General features: G+C 42.5%; 1 protein-coding gene across 1 annotated transcript in view; it reads right to left on the minus strand.

Moving 5' to 3' along the window:
- Positions 1 to 25,898, minus strand: part of camta1a (calmodulin binding transcription activator 1a) — a 266,168-nt gene that overhangs the window by 229,157 nt on the left and 11,113 nt on the right. The window contains exon 3 of the mRNA XM_076092062.1: positions 23,606 to 23,709. Coding sequence (XP_075948177.1) covers positions 23,606 to 23,709 — 104 coding nt within the window. The remainder of the gene's footprint in view (positions 1 to 23,605; positions 23,710 to 25,898) is intronic.

Here is a 25,898-nt window from a genome sequence, read left to right on the forward strand (position 1 = left end):
CGGAGGTGGAAAGTTTATGACCACCGTCCACGTGGTCCGATGTCCTTCTTGGATGCAATGGATGGTGGGTTTCTTGGCAAATCTGGAGAAGATTGCCGGGCATGGACCAGACATGCAATTGTTTAGAACGTTGAAGGGATGATGGGGTTTTTTTGGGGCTTATTTCAGACTTCAAGTCCATTGACTTCGGGACAAGAGAACCGGAAGTGCAAAAATGCTGACTCATTTCTGGGTTTTAGGACTCATTCCTGTATGTAGGTTTGATTATTGCGAGGGAACATAAGGTGTGATGTGAGAACTTGTGGCCATATGGGGATAAGGGTTGATTAGCACTGTTGTATTTCCATATCTATCCTATACATGTTTAATGAATATCAATACCATTGAATGAATGAATTACTTTTATCAGGTGATATCTGAATATAATAAGAGGAATGAGAGTGAGCCAGCGAGGCGGAACATCAGTGCAGGTGGGATTTGAAGAATCAAACTCCAGGGGGGACGACAGACTCATCATTCAGAATATTAAAAAACGAAACGTTTGTTTGTCTTAAACTGGCATCTTATCACGCCAACAAGTGGTTTCCATACACATCTGCAATCATTACCTTCACACAGCAGGGTTGCCACGGTGGAACACACTGCCACGCTGTGAGCGTAGTGAGTTGCATGGATTAGAGTTACAGAGAGCTACAAGGTATTCTCTAGGAAAACACAAGCTACATTTGCATAGATGTGTTACACCTAATCACAAAAATACATACTTTATGTCCTACATAACTGTGTGAAGGCACCATACAGTCTTCAAATGTAATTGCAGCGAGAGGGATAATGCTGAGGCTAAAAACATTGAAAAGCAATTGTAAAATTGCAATCAGGCTGAAAAATCCACGGCAGATCGTTAGTTACATGCGTCAGCAAACACAGTTGTTGTCCCTTTCCCCCATCATATATAAAGAACAATATACTGTCTGTGGAATACTGTTCACATTCAGAACAGGAGAAACCAATGTGCCAAACAATGCCTTGCATGATAAACAGCACAGGTCTGCTGATCCTCTAATGTACAAGCATGTTTCTTTGTGGTTCACGTCCCACTGCTAGCAGGTGTTGAGGGGACTCCTACCAGTGTACTTGAGTGGCTTACAAGAAGGTGGTCCGGTGTTTGTTAGTGTTCAATCACTAATCTGATCTGGAAGGCACAACAGGAAATAGGGCCATAATGGGAAAAATGAAAGACGTATCACCACTATTTGATTGATGTGGCTATTCCCCCCTCGGGGAATAAGCCACTACTTCACTTTCAACAACTGCGGCTGACACAATACACTGTACCTCGGAATGGTTGTTATGGATACGTAATTCTCTTAAAATGATGCTTTTATTCAGTGAAAAACCGAGTGAAGCGAGTCAAGGTCAGAGCCGCTGAAGCGTTTACCTGCTCAGCTCTCTCTTTATATGTGGTCGTGATGAAGGAGTGTTAGTGTTTGGTGTGAGAGGTTTTATTTAATGGGAATTCGTTAGTGCAGGGAATTAGGCAAAATAATTCAAAAACTTTTATCCAAGTTAAGGTTTTGTGATTTGTTATCTAGAGCTGCAACCAAAATATAATTTCAACCTGAGAATGCATTTTTGCTTAAAAAATGTCTTTAAAACTACATATCAATCATCAAAATAGTTGCTGATTAATTTTCAGATAATTGATTAATCGAAAATCCTTTCAGTCCAGATCTACTTGTATCCCAGTTGAGAGTGATCCAAAGATAAACTGCCACAAAGACAAATCCTGGTAAATGCTCTTATTTTGTTAAACATTTCTCTAATGGCCCTTTCACTGAGCTCCCCGTCACTGCTAACGTCCACTGCTGGCCGGCCTCTTTCCTCCCCCACCAAGGAGGGAATGAATTACACATGTGGAGGTGCACTCTGTCCATCACCCCCAAGATCCCAACTCACCTCACACAGCGCAACCAGTACGAGTCACTAATGTAGCAACGAAGACGTGACCGCACCTGCAAACACTGCTAATTGTGTTCGTACGTGGCGCTCTGATCCAGGGCTCTGCTGTGGTGAGTCGGTCCTTTTACCCCGGGTGTCCCTGAACACCTTTAATTTCAAAGAAGCAATAGAATAGTTGTTAAATTCACTACACCCCTTTACTACGTCTCTCTTCCCACGTTGGCACACACAAGTTCAAGGTACTAAAACATATCAGGGCTGCGATAAATGTGAGCTGTTACTTTGATATCAAACAGGGCCATGAAGGAAAGAACTAAACTATGTATGTGTGACATACTGAAACAAAACCTCACCGAAAACTACCAAAGCAATACAACGCAAAAAATTGCTCTGTGGCACAGGCCCACACTTTACCTACAGACATGTAGGACATGAGAACATGCTTTACTAGACTGTTATTATGGAGTCAACCAGGTAATCCTAGCAGGATGTATGTTCATGTTAGTTCTGGAAGAATCAGTCTCTGGATTCTGACATTTCCCTTCATAGATAGCAACAGCTAATACCCTCTCCCTGATTAGGAGCTGTCAGTCCTCTATTTGAATTGCAATCAATATATTATGTACACTAGTGCACAGTGTACGTGATGGGCAAGGACAAACCGCTCGCAAATGTAACTAGTATATCACCATTTCACAGGCCGTCCCTCATTTACCATTACGGATGTTCTCCACCCAGAGACGAAGTGTTGATATAACACATATAAATGTGAAGTTTCATCATATCTTCGCACAGGGCATATTAATCAGCTGTGCATCCCCTGCCAACCAGACCTCATCCATATTCCTTATTCATCGTGCTTATTGCACGGGGAGCCGCGGTGATAAAGCCGGATCGATATGCAGAGCTGGTAAAAACACAGCGAGCACAACAGCGTGGCACAAAGGCAAAGACAAGAGAGGACAGGAGAGGGAGGGAAAGATGCCTGGTAAGCCGAGTTTAACATCATCATCCTCAGCATATTAATGAGAGCAGAGGAAGTGTGCTTTCTCCATCTTCTGTTATGGTTAAAGGAGGCATGAAATAGATATGACGAATGCTAAGCTAAAGGAAAGCATATATATACATATATATATATATATATACATATTCTATTCATTGTGTAGCATGTTTGTTCAGCTTCTTTACCAGCTGTTTTAGAGGTACAAATATTCATTTTATAAGGACAGCTTAAAAGGTAAGTAAGCAAAACCTCACTGCTTAAAATGCCAGAAGGCGTTTTGAAAAATACAGCAATAGTAAGTTAACTCTTTACGTACTGTATCTTTTTTTTATATATATATCAACACAGAGCAAACTCTGTGATGCAGTTCATAGGTGCAAAGATTGTTTAACTGCAACAGTCTAGCTGTAATATAACTCGGGACGCGCTGCCTTTAAACCTTTCTGACAGGTAAACCTGGGAAGGCATCAAAGATTGTCTCTCTTTGGCATATCTCAAAACTGCCACAGAGAATTGAGTGACAACTTTATTTCTCATCTGTTACATAAATCAAGAAAATGCTGTGAAAGTCGGCTCTACAAACTAAGAAATTCCCTGTGCTTTCTAAGCTTCGAACGGATTTCTTTAACAAAGTTTCACGCAGGAGCGAGAGAAAAAGTAATTTCTTTGACAGGCAGACATTATGTGATAGAGGAGACTTTTCACTGCATTAAAGAATGGGGTTCCAAACAACAAAAAGAAGGTAGCTGTTTAAAAGGCCAATTTTCCAGTCCACATTGTCATTGTCACACTCTTAACTCCAAAGGCAGACATGCACTCTGGCATCAAAGGCCATTGATTTTTTAATCAAGAGCAAATGATGATTAAGGCATATCTGCCCCCTTATCTTTCCGTTTAAAATCCCCCTTTCTGGATTCAATTTGACTTTGGCTGTTTGCCGCTGAGGGGAATCGGGACAGTCAAAGACAAAGACACCTTGTAGAGACAACGGGAGGTGTCATGAATGATTACGGCCGGTGTAACAGAAAATGATCGCCCGTCCTCCGTGTCCCTGGGTCAGCGAGAGGCTCGCATTGTTATCAATAGACACGGAAAGTCGACAATGTTGATCGATAAGCTTCTCGTTCGACAAATACTAAACTGAAAGTTGATCGCCAGTGGCGTGAGGCACAGCTATTCCTCATTCCTGACTGAAGCAGCTTCACCAAAAAAAAGAAGTAAAACATGGAGCTAAGCTAGTTCACTCGCTAGAGCCGCACAGCCTTCCACCTCGATGCTCTCTTAAATTCCCAAGCTGGGTAGCAATAAACAATGTTTAAAAGGTTGGGCAATGAAACCATCTCTTTTACCTTGATAACATTAAGAAGTAATATCACAAAGCGGAGCCGACTCACCCTGAGGGTGCACATGTTCATTTCTTAGCAGACTTCAATTATCCCAACTTTCTCCCCTTGGTCTCCCTATGTATATGTTTAGCCTTTGTGATACACCTGCCTGAGGATGAGGGATTAACTTCCACCCCTTCTCTCTGAGCTTGGTTTGGACTTTAGGTTTAACTGTCCTTCAGGACCGGCCCGGAGCTCAGCTTAACAATGACGGCCAAGCATTTCATCTCTCTTTGCAGTCCCTCTTTTTTCACTCACCCTCATTTCCTCACGCCATCTTAGACCGTAAACATTTCTCTGTGGGGGGGGGGGGGGGGGGGGGATCAAAGACAGATGGACATCATCAGTCCCCGACCTTCAGGCGACGCCGATTCAACACGCAACGCGATGTGTTGTGTTGTTAAAAGGCATAGCACCACCGGTGATGAATTAAACAGATTTATAGTAAACAGACAAATAGTATGGACAGATGGACCAATAGATACACATTATAAAACATGCAGGTCCCAATATCTTTGATGAATAGGGGTCATTGTGTTACAGCTGTTTGTGCTAATTATTCCACTTTAAGCAGTTATTACTCCAGGTGTGATTCTCTCACACAGCAAAATAATAACAAGGGCAATAATTCAAGATTCATTATTTCCATCTCACAACTTCTAAGTGTTAATCAGAGGCAAACAACGCAGCCTCGTTTCCTGCAGGTGGATGTGGTTCGTGGTGGATTTCGTTCCCGCAGAGCAGTCCAGTCCACTGTTAGCACTCTTTCCTCAAGCCTCCAACTACGTGATGTCCCTTTACCGGAGGTGATCGTGAGCCGGGCATCGTGACGGAGATGAGAGAATTGTGGGGCCATCTATTGCTGCACAGCAAGAGCCGACTTGTGAGAGAAAGAGAAACTATAGCAGGCCGCTGTTGGGTGCACAAAGTCCTCTGCAGACAGATGGGACAATAGAGAGAACTAGTTTATTTCCCTCTCTTATGGATGCCAGCATATGCTCAATGAGTTTTCTCCTCTCAACAGGGCCCAGACACCGGAGGAGCTCACTGAGATTGCCATATTTGAATCGTGAGACCAGTAACCAGCAGTAAGACGCAGGATGTACATCCCTTCAAAGCCTGGTGTTATATAGCGGTCATCTGAATTCACAGGTCCCTCATTTTACAAGTATTCTGCGACTTATCAACCATCATTAAATCAGACTCATGAGTCTTACATTCTGTCAAACACCTTGAGCTTTAAGCTAGTTTAGTTAAATGTTTGCAAAAGTATGTTCGAGCTGCTCATGGTGGTATTTAGCGGGTGAAAGGCAGAGATATGTAGCTCTGTCATTCCCATCATCAGATTGCTGAGCTATTACCAGTCCCCCCCCCCCCCCGATTACCTCAACCTGTCCTTATCAGCCCATGTAACCTGCAATTCGCTGTGGTGAGATTTGTGTTTTCTTATGGAGGGGTTTCTGTAGTTTTTAACCTTAATCCTATCAGCTAATGTGAAGGCACTGATCCACGCCTGACTTGAAGGTTATCTGTGCATGTTTCACACCCACAGGCGTTCATTATTTACATAGCTGCTCCCCCGAGGCATCAGCCGCCGCAGGAGGTGTAGATGGGAAATCTACCTCCCAATCTGCCGGCGACATATCCATATCTATACTGCACGGCTCACTGACTTAGGGAGGATGCAGTGTCAGGATTATCATCCGTTCCCTGGAAACTTCATCATCATCGGTACGAGCAGCTGTGGCGGTGGCATCCGGCTGTTTGCCTTTCATATCAAGGGTTCCCCAACACTGGCGCCTTCAGGGAGCCCCCTTTTTGGAGAACGACTAAGAAGCAGGTCGGAATGTAACAATGCTCGTTGAGGGCGGTTTCGAGGATAGCTACCTATAGGAGGGAGACTGTCCTCCCAAGAACAACAACAGCATCACTCGCTTCAGCAATATCCCCGAAAATGACATATAAGTGACAAAGCCCTCTAGCGGCAATAAGAGTTAAGCTTCTTGTCCATCAGGAGCAAAGGAGGAAGTAGTGTGACGTTTTTATAGAGCCACAAAGTCTGCAGAGGAAGGAGGTGTGTGTGTGTGGGGTGTGGGGGGGGCGACAAAACGTTAATTATCATCCAAACCATGATCTTTTCCAAAACATAAACAAACCTTAACCATAGCCATAAAACAGATACATATTCCAACAGTGATGTAAAGGGTTTTGGAAGGCTGTGACAAACAGTGTTTTATTAATAGTGGAATCAGTCCACAAGACACAAGATTCATCATTTAAGTAAAGTAGGGGGAAAAAAAGTAAGCATGATGTGTAGGCTCTAAATCCAAACAGCATCATGCTATTTATCTCCTGGATAGAGAGCAACAGACTGAGAGGATTTCAATGGCAAGTGTTTTGAATGCAATATATGCTAATAGCGCTTGTTTTGCTTAATCACTAAATCAGTGATTCATCTAGCGTCCACACAGCCATGTGGAGTATGATAAATGTAACAGCGATTGGATGCAGCAATTTCACAGCCTTATCCCATAACCCCCTGGATAATTAATTCTAATGATGCTTTTTTTTTTTATCTGCGACACCCATCACGATAAACATCAATGCACAAACCTACTCATATGAATGTGCTATTGAGCGTAACACTGACCTTTTCAGACCCCCCGGACGGTCTGAAGACGTGTGTGAAAAAAACACCCTGAACACTCACGCCAGCCCTTTAGTGTGCAGGGCTGATTTGATAGAAGCGTGACAGGGGTATTTATAGAGCAGCATAAAGCCTCGCTCTCCCCTCCTTTCGACACCGTGAGCCCATTCCAGCCCAGACACTATTGGCAGCCGCTGCTCACTCACTGGAAAAGCCATCATGTCAGCACACTGGCGGCAGATAGCATGTTGTGCTAACAGATTTGGGAGTCCACTAGCAGGAGCCTGATGTACTTCATTATGCAGTGACAATATACATCCCTTATTTGATGCCTTATTGCACAGCAACGACGACAATCTGTATTAAAATGTCAGTGTTTTCGATCTAATACAGACATTAGCTTTTGCCACAGTCTGATATATTAAGCTTCCATCAGCAGGCCTGTGATTATCGGCGTATACATGGTGATGCAATCTTGAGAAGGGATTTTTTTGTGTATGCAGAATGTGTTTTCGGCGACCACAGACATATCTGTGAAGGCATTATGGTATGAAATGTCCAAACATTTATTCAGGAGTTGGGCTTTATTCAGGAGATTGTTCTGCGTGTAATTAATTACAGCATGCAAGACGTTATTGAGACGCATCACAACGTTCAGATTTTAGATTAGGTTAGACTGATGTGATGCATGATGTACAAAGATTATACTGCACCGTCTATCAAAAAGTCAAAGCACGTAAAGAGGATTTGTTGTCCTCTAACATGTGGCGACCTGGTTGGGCTTATTAATGGTGAGAGCCTTGGTATCATCTAACAAAGTAGAAATTAAGAATTTGACTGTGGCTCTCTGAAGAATGGTGATGCTGGTACATTGCTCTTTAAAAATACATATTTATCTTGCAAGCCTGAAGGGAAAAAAAAGAGTGGAAAAAGAATAGGTAAGTTAGAGCCAAATTAATAAATGCAAATTATTGAATTTGTCTTCAATAATCCGGTAAACAATTAATTCAAAAAGAGAATTTTCAGTGAGGAGGTGATCTGAGGCCATTTTAGCGCCCTAGACCATCAGTAATGCGGCTTATATAGCCACGCCCATCCAAACGCTGCATGTTTAGTGTAACAGGGACAGCTGCAAACCAGTCTTCACGTCCCTGGATTTGGCCATTCAGATCCGCACATTATCAGCCACACCAGCAGGTGAGCGAGGTAAATCAAATAAATAAGTTAAAACACCCCCCACCCCCCCGAGCAGATGTTTGCATGAACATTATATACAAATACATTATGCATTGCCCAGTGCCCTCACTGCTACGACAGAATTCTCCATTAGGTTCCCAGGTGTTCCTTTATAGTACGGCGATACACTGCTTTGATCAGCCCATCAGAACAATTCCCTCTTTCATCTTGGGGAATGTGATTTGGTTAAAGGGAGATTTTGGATCAAGGTTCAGCCGGAGCTTGAGCACGTCCCTCTCCCTCTTGTTTAGTATTCATGCTGAGTATGGTAATCTGGTGTTGCTTTACTAAAAGTCATCTGCAACATCAATTTCTTATTAATACAGAGGGCAGATATCCAAGAGGAGGGAGTTGAGCCGGAGCAAAACAGAAGAGTGAGGAGAGCGGGAAGAAACGCAAAGAAATAACACCGGGAGAAAAAGAAAACATGAATTTAAACTTGATTGTCCTGCAATTTACAACAAAGCTTAGAGTTATTATTATTTTATGATGCTCTTCTTTCCTTGTCTAATGCTATTTCACAAATGCATGACTGCAGGGCTAACTTTAAATATTACTCATACCGTCAAAACAAATTCAACATTTCTAAAAACTGTCAGACACTTTTTTTTTATTATTCAATTACTCCGATTTGAGATCTAAAGCAAGCCTTCGGTTGTTCTACCTGCCACTAACAGTCTAAGCAAAAATCTATAGCTTGCTGTTGTAAATGAAAGCAATCTCACTGTTGATTTCTACCTCTGCCGGCAACAGTGGTTTAAGCTCTTATGTTGATTCAAGAGGCTGCGACTGGAGGCCCTGTGGCAATACACCGGTAAAGAACTGAGCAGGACAAACATAAATGTACAGTTTAGAAAATCAGTCTAATATAGGACAAACGGCCGTCTGAGACGGGTTCCTTATCTTCGAGCAGAGTGGGATGTATCGTGTCTGTCTGAGAGGAGGAAGTTTGGTTCGGAGATAAGAAAAGGACAATCAGAAGCCAGAAGATGAAAGATTTGATTCTGGGTACGGGCTTGCTTTTCCTGCTAGAAACAGCACAGGTGGTGTATTCCTGCATCTGTAACGTCTGCATGTCGGACCTCAAACATGCACAGTGACTGACCTTGTAGTTTGACCTTTCCAATTAAATGAGGCCTGCGTAGTGCATGCTGCTTGTTTGTTTTATTTGGTGCGTGTGTTACGTGTAGAAAGGAGATATGAAAAGCTGAACTTTATCAACTTGATCGGGTTAATAAAGTTATATTCCCCTCTATTCTCTGCCTTCCGTGGAGCGCATCAATCTAACCTGGCAAGCCAAACTTGGTCTGGGCGCCACTGACTAAGTACGGTCTAAGCTCAAAAGCTAAATTATTTAGCCAGCGAGTCCAGTTGATAAATGTTGGCGGTGCCGGTCAATACATTACAGGGATGTGTGGACCAACTCTTTGGTAGGATTTATTATGCATTGGGGGAGATAAAGGCCATTGATCGTCTCCAACAAGGTCACTATAAGGTCTCTTTCTCCACGGAGAGGGGGACTATCTCCTGTGGCGACAACTTTAGGCCACCAATTGGCGATACCAAGCAATAAGGTTAATCAAATCAGTTGGAAGAAAACTATGAATTGTCTTACGCCTGCCAAGGATACTGAGCGATAATGGGCTGTATTTATTGAAGGGATATATAACGCTTACATTATTCATGGCGTTGTGGAAAATGCAATGGCAGTGCTAATATAATATTGACCTAACCCCAACACTACATGAATGGCAATAGAGGGACGGCTTAACACACACACACACACACATTGTGGAAAGTCTTACTGGAACATATCTCTTCCTCTTATGATCAATTCACATACTATACACGATACTGAGAAACTCAATACAGGAGATGGTCATCCTAAAGGTCACAGGAGTGAGTGGACACAGAGAGAGTTGTGTCCACACAAAAAAACAACAACAGCCTTTATCATCGGACATCGGAGCCGTTAAGGATGAGATTGTTTTGTTTTGGGTCACGAAATGCTCAGGAGGGAGTTTTCTCTCTTTATTTGCTGTACTGTGTGGGCGGACAAGAATAGATGGAAATAAAACAAGCGCCTGAATGGATTAACGGTTTATCAACCTCCGTTTAATGAAGATGTGTGTGCAGCTGACTTTATTGTAAAACACAATCATCTCTCAAAGTTTGCAGCAAAGTGCAGACTTAAAAAAAAAAAAAGAAGAAGAAGAAGAAGAAATCGTATTTGCATTATAAGATATTTTCTGCGGTTTGAAGACGCGTATAAAGCGTCAGAAAAACCGTCACGGGGAAAAAAACAAACATAAACATCCATTACTCCTCTGTCTACCAATCTGAATAGGACCAATTTGTGGCGAAGGAAAAAACGGCTTTCACTAAAATATTGAAGTGATGAAAATGTGTTTTGTATCTTAGACAAATGCATTCAGTATTGTACAACCGGCAAGTGATAACCACAGGCTGTGCGTCCTCATCCATCCATATCTCTTCTCCACAACTCTCTTCTCTTTTCTCATGCAGACATCCCGCATACGAGACAGGATTGCACAAATAAACAGCATCTTAGCTTTCTTTACCATTCTAACCTAACAATTAGTGTGTTTCCTTTCAGTGTGTCACGCATCATTGGTTACACATATTATAACCAATGAGAGAGGAAACTATTGACAAAGTCAACATGTCATGGGGGGAAACACGGCCCAGCTGAAGCCTTCAAGCCTCCAGTCCAGAGGAGATCTCCGAGCAGTTTTGTTGTTAGATACCATCAAAGGACTTCCACTCCCTTTCTACTTATACTATACAAACACGACTTTGAAAAGGATCCTGCAGAGGGAGAACAGCAGAGCCACGGTGGGTCCATGTTGCCTCATCAACAGAGGTTTCAAAAGGCAGTGCAGAATTTCAATGGTGCTTCAAGGTTCTGCTAAAGGACAGCTTAGAGGGGGGGGGGGGGGGGGGTATTTATGGACTCTGGAGACACACTGTGTTGACACCTCAACCTTTTAGGCTCAAGCTGGAGAGCAAACGCTGCCGTCTTCCTCCCGAAAATCAACACCAACCAATATGAAGGGATGAAAAGACAATTGTCCATACGTCACGGGATGAAGCTAAAAATATCTTGATGGCAGGACATTCAGTTATGCCAGATGAAATAATAAGGAGTAAGGATAGATAAAAGAGACAGCTCAAACTAATGTCACTGGTCAGAGAAGGTACTAAAACCCACAGCTAAGCCCGTGGGAATCGGAAAGTGCCACGTCAGACGTATTGGCTATCTGTAATGTACATTCACTCGAATAAGTTTCGGGTTCAGTGCTTTACAAGCTCTGAAATATGGGGGATTAAACAAGCCGCGTATCTTGAGGTACTGCACTGGAAATATTTTACGTAAAAATCATGTCAGAGTAATTCTTTAATTAAAAACTCTTTCGTATCAATCGGAAAGTTTTACGACATCTTTTTAATGGCGCTTCTGATTACGCGCCATTTCAGCTCCCAGCGGAGCACAGGTGGCGGCAAGAAACCACACTCAACAATTTGTACTGTTGCTCCACTTTGTGGCACCTGCTGCTGAGTCGCTCACAATCAGCTCCCCTGCAGCAACGCCACTGTCACAGAGATTTTTCAAATAAGCTGCACAGATCACTCACTCCGGAGAAAAACAAAATGCACTTGTACAAAATATATTCAAAGGAGAGAGCTAAGCAGCAAAACAAACACCTCGATCTGCCCATCAGTTCAGTGTCCGCTTTCTCACGAGTTTAGTTTCTCCATAACTGTTTTGTCCTCGACCTTTTTTGTCATTCTGGAAATAATTTGGTTGAGGGATTTGAGTTGACTTTTTACACTTTCGGGAGAGCAAAACACAGAAGAAGAGAACGACGTGGATTCTGTCGCTTCTGTTCCGCGAATGACTTCAAGGAAGAGAGGAACAGAATGAATGACCTATCACTTTAAACAGCCATTAGAAGAGAAACCTACTGAGAGCTTCCTTATTCTGCAACTTTATCTGTACTAAAAAGGGTTTTAAGAACTTGCTCAGTTCCCGGTCTGGGACCTGTGGGATGGATCATTATGTCCTTGTCAGCTGTATTTACTTTTTTAATTCAGCCAGTTTTATTGATGTGTAAACATATCGAAGAGAAAAGGGACTTCACATACGGCCCAGATGAACAAAGGCCTCAAGGACATCCAACCAAAAGGACGTCTGAATCCTGCAGGACCGGGATCCTACGAGCTGCCTGAATGGGCAGCTTTGATAAGAAAAAAAAACAATGAATTTACGGGGAGTGACCTTTGATACTGTGATTCAATGAAATACAACCCAAAAGGTCAGGGCGACCTATACGGGATTATTGTTTCAAAGTAGGATATATATTTTTACCATCATCGGTAAAAAAGGAAAACCTTAGGTTATGTTCCCCAGGTTCAAATAAGAACGCTGTATTTGTAGCAGTGTCTGAGCGGAAACAAATATTTTATAAATACTTTATAAAAGGTTGTTGATTTTGTATTGCACTGTTATAAAAGAATCGTGCTTCAAAATCAATATCATTTTGGTTCCTTGACTCATAAGCATATCTGATTTGATGCAAACACCTTGTTATTTAGTCACCCTTGCTTCGAGATGGAAGAGCCAGGTTTTATACGACAGAAAACGACAGCTCAGTCAGCTGTGCATCCACGGTGGTGTCAACCTGCCAAATGCTCTTCATCTGCAAATTTCATAAACGCTTTAACACGGGCAGGAGGAGAGCTAAAAATACGAAATATAAGAAGGACAGCATGTGGCTCCATTAAACGCAGGTTTCCCCAAATCTGGGAAGAGTAGCAAATTTATTCTTAACAGCCTCTTTGATTTGGCAAAAAAAGAAAATTCCTAAAGACATTAAAGGATGCATAAATGCAGGAAAATATTAGCATTTTAAGGCCGTCCCTGCTGCTTCCAAACAAGGTCAATGATAGCCCTATTTCTAGCTCCTTCTAGTCTTTGACAATGAGAGAGGGTTTAATCAGATGAAGGCCTAATGCAGCAGGGCTATAGAGGCACTACCATGCCTGGAGCTGTCCATCAGATAGAAAAGGGTATGATGGGCTGGGATCCAAACAGGCCCACAGAGAATCCCAGCCGGCTGTTGTTGCTGGCTCCTCGTTCTCAAGGACCTTTAGAGATCAAAGACCAACACACAACAAGAGAGACAGCGAGATATTGAAAGAGAGACGGTGATAGAGAGAGATGGACCAAAAGAAAGGGAGCGGGGTAAGCAGGAAGGATGCCACGACTCAGAATAACCCATGTGGCCTTCAGTGATTACCCAAACGCCGGGCCTCCTACTGAGTCAGAAGAACAATCAAAGGGATTTCCTGGAGAACGTCTGCGAAACATCCAGTGCGAGTCAGGGCGGACTCCTCCATCCGGTGCCAGAAGAAGTATCTTCCGACCTCAACTCCCTGCTAACACGATATAGCGTGGAAATTATGTGCTCCTTTGATACTCTTAAAGAAAGGAAAAAAAAGATCCCCTCTGTCCTCTGAGGAATCGTTGAAGTAGCCTCTCTCCCCGCTTTCACTCTCTCCACAAAAATAAAAAGATACATGATGTTCTTCTGCCCGGCCAGCGCTGTTGTTTAACCTTGGTGAAATACATAAATGGGACAAGCAGTAGAGCCGAACAAATACTGAGCTGCATGAAGCGTTGCGAAACAACTTAGAACATCTAAAAATGGACAACAAAAACATAAGTGAAAGGGCAGGCATCCCGAATATGAACTCAGCCCGAGCTCAGCCCGGCAGAGGAGCAATTTTAACCGGAGATTCCAAAAGGGTTTCAACTGAGATGGTGCTTATGTGTAGTCCAGAAGTAGTGTAGATAAAACATCCAATCTGGATATACAGGGGACGGACCAAATACCAGGGACATCAAAACACTGCAGCCTTGAAACAAATACAGTACAACCCATTGCATCCTTATAATGAAAGCTAAAATAGACCTTCAGAGGTGTTGATTCAAATTTTGCAATTTACAAAAACTGTGATATTGAGTTGAAAGAAATTGTCTTTTTATTCGCTTGGAAAAAGCTGTAACATGAATCATGCAAATATCTATTCTTACCATCTATATACGGTTAAAAAATGAGCTATTTCTGCCAGATCACATCAGCTCAGGACAGTGACAGCAGGGTTTGCATCCCGAGTCTCTTCAGGTATTAAAAGAAATGATTGTGGAAACACGTATCACGGGTTTTACAAAAGGAAGAATTCAGGTGGATTGGCATTTAATCAACCAACACACAATCATTCCCACTACACGATACTGTCCGTCCGTACTTTAATATCTATATTGTTGCCACCTAACAGTCTGGTGTAGGGGTACGACACTTTATTCCCTAGAAAGGCTGCTTCATCTGAGCTACAGTGCAGAGCGTCAAACTGTGTCTGGCTCTTCTCTCACGTAATTGTTAAGATGTGATGTCAGCCTGAAAAACTTGATCGCACAGGCGCTGGGGTCCCAAAGCGTTAAACGCACTGAACAATATAGCAGTGGTGGTGAATAATACGTTACCCGAAATAATATGCATAATTCAGAACAGAGTCATTTTATAGCTTACCAGTTGCAGCAGCGGCGCTCTTGTGTGCCAAAATCTCCCGACACCCTTCTGACAGAATATCAAGCCACTTTTTTTGTATTCCACAGGGTTCATCGACAAGAGTACAACTGGCATTAAAATTGTTTTCAATCTCTTTTAATGCGTCTTTTTTTGTGTACTCTTGTCAACGTGGCACTAAATTTCCCTTTAATTAAATATTTTCTCCTCTGAGTATCAGATTTCCTTCCAAGTTGCAATTAGATTTTCTTTTTAATTCCATTTTGGTCAATTTCCATAATTTTTTCTCTTAAAAATGGTTTGATTTTGCTTGTTGTTAATTTCATATCTGTTAATTGCTGCTAGAGATATTTTTTTAATTTAATCATATTCAGGTTATATTCTTTTCATACAATATTTATAATCAAATATTATCTAATTTAAAGAACTTATTTTAAGAATGAACAAAGGCGAAATAACTCTCCTGAATCCTAAAGAAGAGAAAAGATACCTCCCTTGATTAATAAAGTTTATGTACATGAATCCCACTGAAGCGATCCCAAATAAGTCAAAGAACACGAGTGATCATTATGTACAAACGCTCCACCTTTAAAGAGCTCAGACATGTTTATTAGCTCTGGTGCCACCGGTGGAAAAACATACAATATATTGTACACACAGATTCAGTTTAAGTAAACCTCTCAGCTTTCAAATATGCTCTTAAAAGTTCCAAGACGCTACTTAGATTACAGAGCGGCTCGTGGAAGCGAATATGATAATGTGGATTCCCGCCATTCAATCCCACTCACGGCTGGCAGAACAAAGGTAGTCACTCGTACACGAACATCTACTCTGTATGAAACAATAGAACAGCTTATTGAAGCACAGAGACGAGCACATCAAAACACAGAACTCATTTTCCTTTATCTAGTAAATAAAGTTAAACTCCATTACGAAATGGTTCCGCACAGAAAAATCCTGACCCGGCAAATTCAGAAGGAAAAGGTAGAAAATCGTTCCCGTCTACACCTGAATGGCTCTGCAGCTCAGTGAACACATGAGGATGGAAGGGGAAGAGACGGGAGATAACGGTGAAGGAGGGGGGGGGGGGGGGGGACCGAAAGGAAGAAGGAGCTTGAAAGGAAATCAAAGACACAAGCTGGGTTCAATTTAGAGGCTTCCCACAGGAGACAGAGTGGCCTGCATCTGCTACAATAGAGGTCATGCAATTTTGAGTGGATACCCCCGTCTTCAGGGGAGACTGGATGTGCACATCCAGGGGAAAAAAGCAAAGGGTCCCCGTCGCATGCAGGACCACCTCCAACGACCCCGACTGGCGGGTTCCCATTACAACTGCCTGACTACATCGTAGCCTTGCAATTGACACTTCACAGTAAGCTACAACACAAGCAATCAGTAAAGCTATCAAGCTCACGGGAAGTTGCTACGAAGTCAGCCATCCAAAGAGAAACTCTCCCCATTCCTTCTCGTCCCGTCGTCTACTTTCGCCGGCCAAATGATGTCAAAAAAAAAAAAAGGCGCCACCAAATATATCTAGGAAACTGCAATTTGAGTGGAAACTACATTAAGAAGAAGGTATATGATCACCGCGACCAACACGTGGACATAAATTAGCCCCGGGTACTCTTATTAAAAACACTTTTGAAAAGAAATAGTGAAAAGTTGTCACTGCGACGCCGCGGCTGAATTACTGTGCTCTCTGAGCAGCCGGAAAATAAATCGCGCGGGCACTTTGCCATCGAAACCTCAACCGAGCAGTTTGACAGACAGCCGATATGAATACAATCCGAACCCTTCGTTAAGAGTAAGACACCCACAGAATCTGCTCCTACTCTCTCCATTGCCATGTTCACGGATGTCGGACCCACAATAATAAGAAAGAGCAGCAACAACAACAGTCACGCAGATAAACAAACAAACAAATAAACAGACTGGATGGACAAACATGACCTTTAATTTCCACCGATTTGCCCCGTGAGAAGCTATTGGACATTTCTGCAAACATTTGCAAATGGTGGGAGTCTTTTTAATTACTCTCCACTAAAAAAAAAAGAAGCCATGCATGGCAGGGAGCTCAAATAAACATTTAATCAAGCTTGACCTTGTGTTCGATTAGGTGAATTCTCTGAGCACCGACGTCCGGACGTTCAGGTTTGGAAGAAATGTATCAGAACGGGCAACGAAGGGTCCAACGCCTGGTGATTTGACCAAGGTCGCCAGATATATCTAATACGAGTCCTTCTGAGCCACAGAAGAAGGCGTTTATCCAGATCGTGTTTTAATGAGGTCAGGAGACTCCAAAAGGAACGCTCCAGCTTTTGCACTAAGAGTTTCAAGCCAAAGTCTGAGGCCTGCAGTACAACACGCCGCACAAAATCTAATTTGTTTTGTTTGTGAAGGCTGAGCTGGTGTTGAATACGGGGCTATTAATAAATGCAGGCATACTCGGTACAACTTGAGGTCTGTCTATCCAATAACACACACACTGACTGGAGGAGGTTTCCCACAGTGTTTGGCAGTGGAGGGTCCCCGCCTCGCCTGAAATAAAGTGCGCCTCAGCTAATGACGGAAGAAATGATTGTATTTTATGAAATGTAACATTAAGCTTACTGAGCTTCAGGGACGCTTGGCAGCAAAGGCCATGTATGTAATGAGTGAGGCGATTGACTGTCATCTAGTAACTACATTTACAAACGGATTAGTCAGAATGGTACATTCGCGTTGCAGTGGTTAATCAAAGCGGCTCTTTTACTGTTTAGCTCAACAGTAAAAGCTCCATGTTGACCAGCCGGACTCGTATCATTGGTGGGTGTGATCGGACCGGGCGGCGCTCGCCACCTACTGTAATCAGTTTTCCTGCGCGAAACTCATTTGCACATCGCAGAAGTAAACTGGAGACTTGTGGCTCGAAGGACTTAAAAGATCAAGATTCAAGATTTGCAACAAGTTCACCACAACTTTCTTTTTTTTGTGACAAACCTGCCACACTACCCGTGCACGCACAAAAGAAACTGAGAAAATCAGAAACCTGGATGTTCGTGGCATCGAATATCATGAGATACCATGACGAACTGGAATGTCACAGATAGTCAAGAATGGCCCTGTCACTGGGAAAAATCTCCATGTTATCCTTTCATATTCTAAATTAAAACATTTTAACAAAACAAAACCACTGAAAAAGAGTCATTCAAAGAACGGATGAATGACTGATTGTAGTCAAGAGGGTGCATTGTTGTATAAAATACAGCAGGATCCAAGATAACACAGCGGCATCCAGCGCGTTAACACAAACCATGTTTTAGTCAGAGATAAGGGCTGAATGATTGCGCCACACTGCATCCAATTGTGCTCATCATTATAGCACCTATCTCATAATGGCTCCGACAGTCCCTCAGGTTTATCCAATCTCGCCTTTGATTTCATTTGTTGTGCTTTTTGATGATCCGTTTCGCTGCCTGTTACACCCTGTGACCCACTGCCCCGGTGAGTCCGCTAAGTGTCCCCCCCCCACCCCCCCCCCCCAAATGCTCCGTCCTTGGAGGGGACCACGCTGTGCTTGCTGCTGCTGCTTGCTGCTGGCGTCGGCGTGAGGCAGAGAGGATTATTCCTGACGACAGGGGCATTAAATGTGTAGCGGGCCGGTTGGAGGTCTTAGCTGATGCTCTCTTGTCTGCTTTGGTTCAGCACCAGTTCAGAAGCAGCGCCCCTCTAAGCTGAGTGGGAGCTCACGGTACTCAGAACGTTGTGCCGTTCATTAAAAGGCGGAGCGTGTCACACCAGCTTAGGCCCAGTGTCGTCCCTCAACCACGGCTTCATGCCGTCCTCCTCTCTGCCTCTGCGTTTTAAGACTGAGTGACCGGGAGTCACTTCTCCCAAAAAATTGGCGAATCTTTCTCTGTTTGTCGATGCTTTATAATGTCACAGATTTGAGCCACTTATTAAGTATGTCTGCAAGGCGGCTAACACCGAGGCATCTAATCCAACGTGAAGCGGCAGAGAAAATATTGCTCACTCGTGTCCTCAAGACTCCAGCAGCAAGTCATAAACGCTGTCATTCATATTCTATGCCCATGAGAGCTGCTACAGAAGTGCGTAGGTAGTTAAGGGGCAAACTCAAACTAAAAAGGTCTAATAAAATGTCGTCCCTTTCTTTGACTGGTAGTTTCCCAATGTATGATACACGTGCATTGAATTCTATAATAACACAACAGCCTGAATCAGAGCTGTAAAGTGAACCAAAGAGCAAGAAGTGCATTTTGAACACGGCGCTGGTAAAAATTGCAATCTTCCGGCACCATCTCAAGTCCGGCAACCTTCATGCCAGCGCAACCAAACATCAGGCTGACACCGTTTGATCTTGAAAGGGATATAAGCCCAAAGCCGTTTCCTGTTTGAGATGTCCTTCTTTAAAAAGATTCTAATCTCGAGCGAAATGTCTAGCAAAATAGAGGTCATCGTGCCAGAGCACGGAGCAGACAATAGCGGACCTGAGAGGAATTCTGTGAGGATTTGTTACACGCGTCTCACCTGAGAGACGTGGGGACATCAATGGCTGAAAGAGCAGCAGCACAAACAAGGTGAATATAAGACTTCCTGGAAGTTTTATTATTTTGCAACTGACCAACTATAAAGTGGCGCTTGTCTCATTTAATCATCAGATGAGAACTCACTGAAATGTCAGATCATTTGCAATTTGTTTTCATTACAATCATGACCTCCTTTTGTCTTTCTTTCAATAAAAACCTTGTTTTTTTTTCTGTCGATTCTCAAGCACTGCCAGGTACTTCTTCCCCCATTGATAATTTGGAGGCTGATAGCATATCCGTAGCTTGCACGCTGCTCATGATTCAATGACGAGAGTACCGTTCAACCCTCTAAACTCCCGCCCCCTCCCTTGAATTTTGATTCGATTGGTTTATCTAATTTTCCAGTAAATGCTTGAAATGTATTCCTGCACACCTTCTTCTCATGAAACCACACAGGGGAATCATGCGAATGAGATAGAAAATGAATAGCTCTACATTAGCTTCACTTCACCTCACCAGTAACACCAGAGCCCCCCCCCCCCCCCCCCCCCCACACACACACACACACTCACCGTCCAGATTAAAGTTTCCAAGCAGAAAGTTGTGTCCTCAATCATTTCCACCAAAAGTAAAAATGAAATGAAGCGTGCGTGCCTCTTCTTGAATGAAACTGAAACACAATTATCCCAGATTTGAACAAGGTGCAACTAATGTAAAACGCACAAAAAAAAGGTGGGCGGCAGGGGAAAGGAACAATAGACACTTCATCATTATTCCTTCATGCCGTACGTGCAAATTGAAAAAGTGGTTTTGCAGTCATGTCAGGAATACAAATAATCCCTTCTTGGAGTTCCAGTGGTTATGTAAATGTGCAAAAAATAATGGATGGATACAATAACGAGAGGTAGTTGTGAGAGTTAAGGGAATAGTTTGGATTGTTTGGAGTGAGGTTGTAAGAGCTACTTATCCAGTCAGCGTATTACCTACAGTAGATGGAGGTCATCACGCCCGAGTATGGAGAAGCATGCAGGAGTATGGAGACGGTAATGTACTGCTGTGGACGAGGGCAGCACAGCAAAACACATTTTGGCGTCCTAGAAAAAAGGCCCACCGAGAAAGTCACACAAGCAGCGGTAGACCAGCAACTCTAAAATGACTGTTTTTGTCAAAGGAGTATTGTGGCTTTTAAGCGTAGATAAATTCTTCCGAGTTCCCAGTCGGAAAACAATGAAAATATTCTAAATATAGCGTACAGTTTAACGGATTTTACTGATTTTTATGTGGGCCTTTCTTTCAGGTGGCTAAAAAACATGTTTTGCTGATGTCCGCGTCCACAGCAGTACATTGCTTTGCTCTTGTACCAGTACCCCTGCATGCTTCTCCAAACTGGGGGCGGTAAAGTCATTTACTGTGAAGCCAAATAAAGATTTTTTTTCCCCATGTAGCTGTAAGTGTCCTCTCCAAAACAGTGCACGTTTTAGTCATAGAGAAGTCGCCCCAGTTAACATAATCGATTTGTGTTATTTTGGTTTGTTACAAAGCTACAGAGAACAGTTACCACAGAAAAACATAAATGAAGAGCACCTGATCCCTACGTAGATATAAACACACAATGATTCTCATGTTCAGGTGATTAAACTAAAGAGAACATACTTATTAAATTGATATTACATTTCTGCCAATAGATCCCCCTAAATGCCAAACACTGTTCATTTAAATGCAGAGAATTACTGGCTAATAACCACCTCAACTATTATGCAAATAAAAATGGATGTCTGCAGGAGAGTCCATGTTTTATGACCTGAAAGCCCACTACACCCACAACAGTAGTTTTCAAATACAAAGCAGCCAAACTGAGCATTAGCATTAGCGGCTCTAACCTACCAGACTACTGAGGATCCTTAGACGTATAAAGTGGAAAATTAGTGCATTAAGCATGCAGAGCTAGTGCCAGGAATATGCACAGAATTGATGAGGTGTCACTTTCACTAAGAGTCACACAATTGCACCGACAAGGAGCCTCTCTGATCCCTCCCTTCCTGCCTGTCTGTCTGCTACCAGTGAGGCACAAACACTCTGATTTGCACGGTCTGCACAAAAAAAAAAGAAGAAAAGAAATGCCCTTGATTTTAGGAAAGGTTGCCTCGCTCTCTTCAACCCTGGAAAACCCTACTGGCATGCATACCAACACACACACACACACACACACACCTGAACCGTCTTTTTTTTTCAGCCCACCGAGCATCAACAGCCGAATCTGCAGCCCAGCAACACAACAACACGGTGTGATTCCTGAAATGCGTCTGTTCTGATTAAATTCGGTAATAAATGGCAAGACATGCTAACAACCGTAGCCGACAGCATTTATCCCCCCCCCCCCCTAGCAAATGCTTAGACTTACATTTTGAGATCAATTTCAAAGCTGCGTTAATTAATTTAGACTGCTAGCAGCACAATGCAGGTCAGACGAGGGCAAACAAGTTACAACATCAGCCAATTAGAAACACACGAGCGTTATACATTTTTTAGGGCCGGGCTTGTGAGCAAAGATATGACAGATGGAGACTTGGACGGAGACGGCAAGTGATATGTGTATTTGTTGCCGCAGTAATCGCCACTGTAATTGTGTGTAGTTCTACACATCCACATCTTTACCACAGATAAATGGATTCCTTCATCCATTTTTTTTTTCAAATACTGACTACACAAAGTCCGTGTAAGATAATATTTAACTGTACGTCAATGACAGATTGTCCTTTTTAATATCCTGTTCCTTCAGAAGCGAGCCTGTCTGGGGCCTTATCATCTGGTGGTTTTTCAGTCAATTAACTTTCATCACCGCAGATGACTATATTTATTTGGTCACAATGTGTTCATCAAAAGCATGGTTGGTTGATTTTTGCATATTGGTTTTAAGATTCATCATAGTGTGTATTTAGGGATAATTACACCCATTTATTCATAAAAAAAAGAACAACCAGGTTTCGTGTCTATCAATAGAAGCAACAACAGGGACAAACTCATCAACCTGTCCCCGGAGAAGAAGGTTGGCCAATGAGTTCTGAGGCAAATGAAGCAACATACAGTCAGTCCCTGTGAGGGAAATACAGTACGACTTCAATATATGCTGGTCCATGCAGTAGAATAATGTCACTGTGTGTGTGTGTGTGTGTGTGTGTGTGTGTGTGTGTGTGTGTGTGTGTGTGTGTGTGTGTGTGTGAAGATTGTTTTGGGCTGTATCCCAATTTTTTTGTGTTTAGAAACTTACTACACTAAAAACCCGATGACATGATATATGTTTACCTCACACCACAAGAGTAACTATTCCCACTCCACGTTCCTATATTTGACATATTTCTGAACATGTTTAACATCACAAAAGTCAAACAAGGCTACATTTGCTTAAAGTAAATGATCAAAAAAATAATTCAAAACGTCCTTCGGACCTTTAGGAAGAGAGAAAGGAAAACCATAGCAAAGAGCATCTTTGACATCTTCTCACAAAAGCATTTTCAGATTTGATTTGTAAAGCGATGCGTTATCTCCCTCACTGTTTATGTTCACGTCGATAGTCCTTCATAATACTCGCTAAATACGGCAGCAGTGACGTTCTATGAATAAAACTCAACATGCAATTGACTTTAACCTTCGATTTATGCCAAACAGGGTTTCGAGTGCTGGCAAATCCATAGTAAACATAAACTGCCAGATCAGATAGACGTTTTTCGAGATTTTTTTGTATTTTATCTTGTGGATAATTCTTATATTCGAGCAAAGAGCATGCTGTATCACCATTAAAAGGTCAGGCTATCCATGCAAAACCCAGTGGCAATGAATTCTCTATGTTGGGGTAAAAACTGTGATGCAGCTGAATTGTGAAAATTTAAAAAATCATTTCACTTAAATTATTGCAAAGGGGAAGTCAATCAAAAATAAATAGAAAATATGAGAATAATAGTGTAAAACCTTTCATACGGTTAAAAACAATCATGTTGATTGGTCCAGTTGCTTTAATCTGAAGGTTGACTTTTATCATATTTAAATATGCAACCCATGAAAGCAGTTAAAAGAGAGTTTTTTTGGTGGATGGGGGCACTAACTGGAAAAGGTGTTGTGTTGTTTAGCAGAGAGTTCGCATGTGTGAGAAAGGCCTGAAAGAACACGGTGTCTTATCGAGAGGCGCCGCTGTAAAGGGCTGGATCGAGCACAGCGCGTACGATAAGGAGCAGCGGCCTTACCTCATTTGTGTTCCACCGGTGTCTCTCCTTTGGCAGCGAGGTGCATTTTGGTAGACATTCAAGCAGCTTCTTGGGCAGGTATATTTTCAAATGTCCATGTTCATCTGGAACAAGAGGGAGACAAAACAGAATATTTAACACGGGCCTCAAACCTTAGTGACTCGCTCATCCCCCTCCTCATCAGCGCAGCAAAACGCTGACTGTAAAACAACTATCCACCAAACAGAATTAGGAAATTAATTCAAGAGGAGAGTATTGCATACATTTTTATTCCGTGCTCGGCTAAATTATTTTACTGTGAAATGCATTCTATCAGGGGAGTTCACCAGAAATCTTTCACTGTCAACTTGTAAAGGCGGTGTCTATTCATTATTTAGACACAATAAACACCCTTGAGTGATTTTAAAGTGTATGGGGATTTACTATGGGAAGCCGTGTGCTGCACGCCACAACGTGGCGTATTGTTCAGCGGAATTATTACAATTACCGGGCCCAATGCTTACATCATAATGTATGTCGTTCAATCTATAATTTACATTCCACTGCCGGTTCACAACCATTATAAAACAGTAAGGTTTACACACGCCCTCATGCATGGATGCATTCAAATGTTCATCTCATTCCATTGTTTTTCTCCTGCTAAAATATGCAAATGGCTTAAATGTAAACATATTATATTGTTTGGGGGGACAAAAACGTATTGCGTTTATAATATCATGAAAAACCTTATTATAGTCGTGGGGCGTTTTTTATTTTTTTTTAATCAGAGCATGAGATATAGGCTTTTGTGGAAATAATTTACATACAAAAGTAAGATATTCTAAGCAAGGATCTTATCATTAATAATGACTTTAAATGCAAAAAAAGAAAAACGGAAGAACCTTTTGAAAGGTTAGGTGTACGGTTGATTTCAAAGGGTGGATATAGAGACTTTTACAAGAGGAAATATTTCACCATGTGCATCATCTAAAGCACAGTAAGTCAACAATATGAGCTTTTCTTGTCTCTAGTTGCCACTAAAGTTGATATCAAGTTATTCCTGCCCCCTATTCACATTCACACAGACTGTGAGCATCTACTCTTTGGTACACCACACTTCGAATGCATTCACAATCTGTAACGCTGCAAATCTTTGATGCAGAGTGACTTAAATGCGAGTAATGTTCAAGCATGTGCAAATGAATATTTTATTCAGTTTTTAATGCGTGTGGATCGAATGTAAATACATTCTCTAAAAAGTAACGCAAAATACTGTTTGCAATGCAATTTGGAAATGCATTACGGCTAGAAAACAACGTTCCCTCATATTTATAGAAGTGTGGGTGAGGATACTAGCGAATGGGTGAAGTAAGGGGAGAGACAGAGAGAAGCCTGGATGTGAGTGCTGACTGTGGATCCCTGAGGTAGCTGATATCAGTAGATGACTGGGGAAAATAAAAAAGTTCGAACCGAAGCAAAACACCACGTTGAAGCCCATAGAAATAATCCAGCAGTGCACTGTGATTATGAGGATATAACGAGAGTGTACGTAGCTCGCTGTACATCCCAGCAAGAACAGTGTGCTACTGCCCAGAAACCCCCATATGGACCATTTAATGGGACTGATCACAGTGGGGCCACAGAGATGGCGCTGGCTTGGAGCCTCCGAGTGTAAAGCGCAAGTTTGGAACCTCATCGCTCCCAAAGGAACGCAGCGAGTAGATGTGTGGTATTTGCAATTGTACCCATAATTCCGCATGTGCACTCTTGTTTTATAAGAGCTGCGCAGGTATCTGCAATCACTTGCTTCGCCCAATTAAGAATCACATACAGCAGCTGCTCCTCGGGCACCACCAGAGCCGCTTCACCGTCAGAACTGGGAAACGCGCTGCAACTGAGTGATCAGAGAGGCACCGAAGTAAAGTTGTTCCGTGTAGACGTCTTATTGTACAGCATCGACTTCAAGATGTATAGTCTCGCCTTAATGCGGTGCTACAAACGCGCTATCTTTCACTAAAAGGCTCAAGATGTGCAAGGGCCTTCAGTATTGAAGCCCGCTCACAAATAGACAATCTCACTGGATCCACACTCGGACACGGCGTGGGTCATTGCAACGTCTTGGCCGTCTCCCATCCGACCAAATGTGCTCTGAAGATTTCGCTTTTTTTTGCAAGCGGCAGACAGCAGTAGCAGCAGATACATATGGCACGTATGTCTGTCTCTGCTCAGATTATTCAGGATTCAACGCTGCTCTCTGGCACACCCTCCGATGACAACATTGAGACAGAGCTGAATTGGAATATGTCTCAAGTAG

The sequence above is a fragment of the Anarhichas minor genome, unplaced genomic scaffold, assembly GCF_050575085.1.
Source record: "Anarhichas minor isolate MPS153535 unplaced genomic scaffold, ASM5057508v1 ptg000003l, whole genome shotgun sequence".
Classification (NCBI taxonomy): Eukaryota; Metazoa; Chordata; class Actinopteri; order Perciformes; family Anarhichadidae; genus Anarhichas; species Anarhichas minor.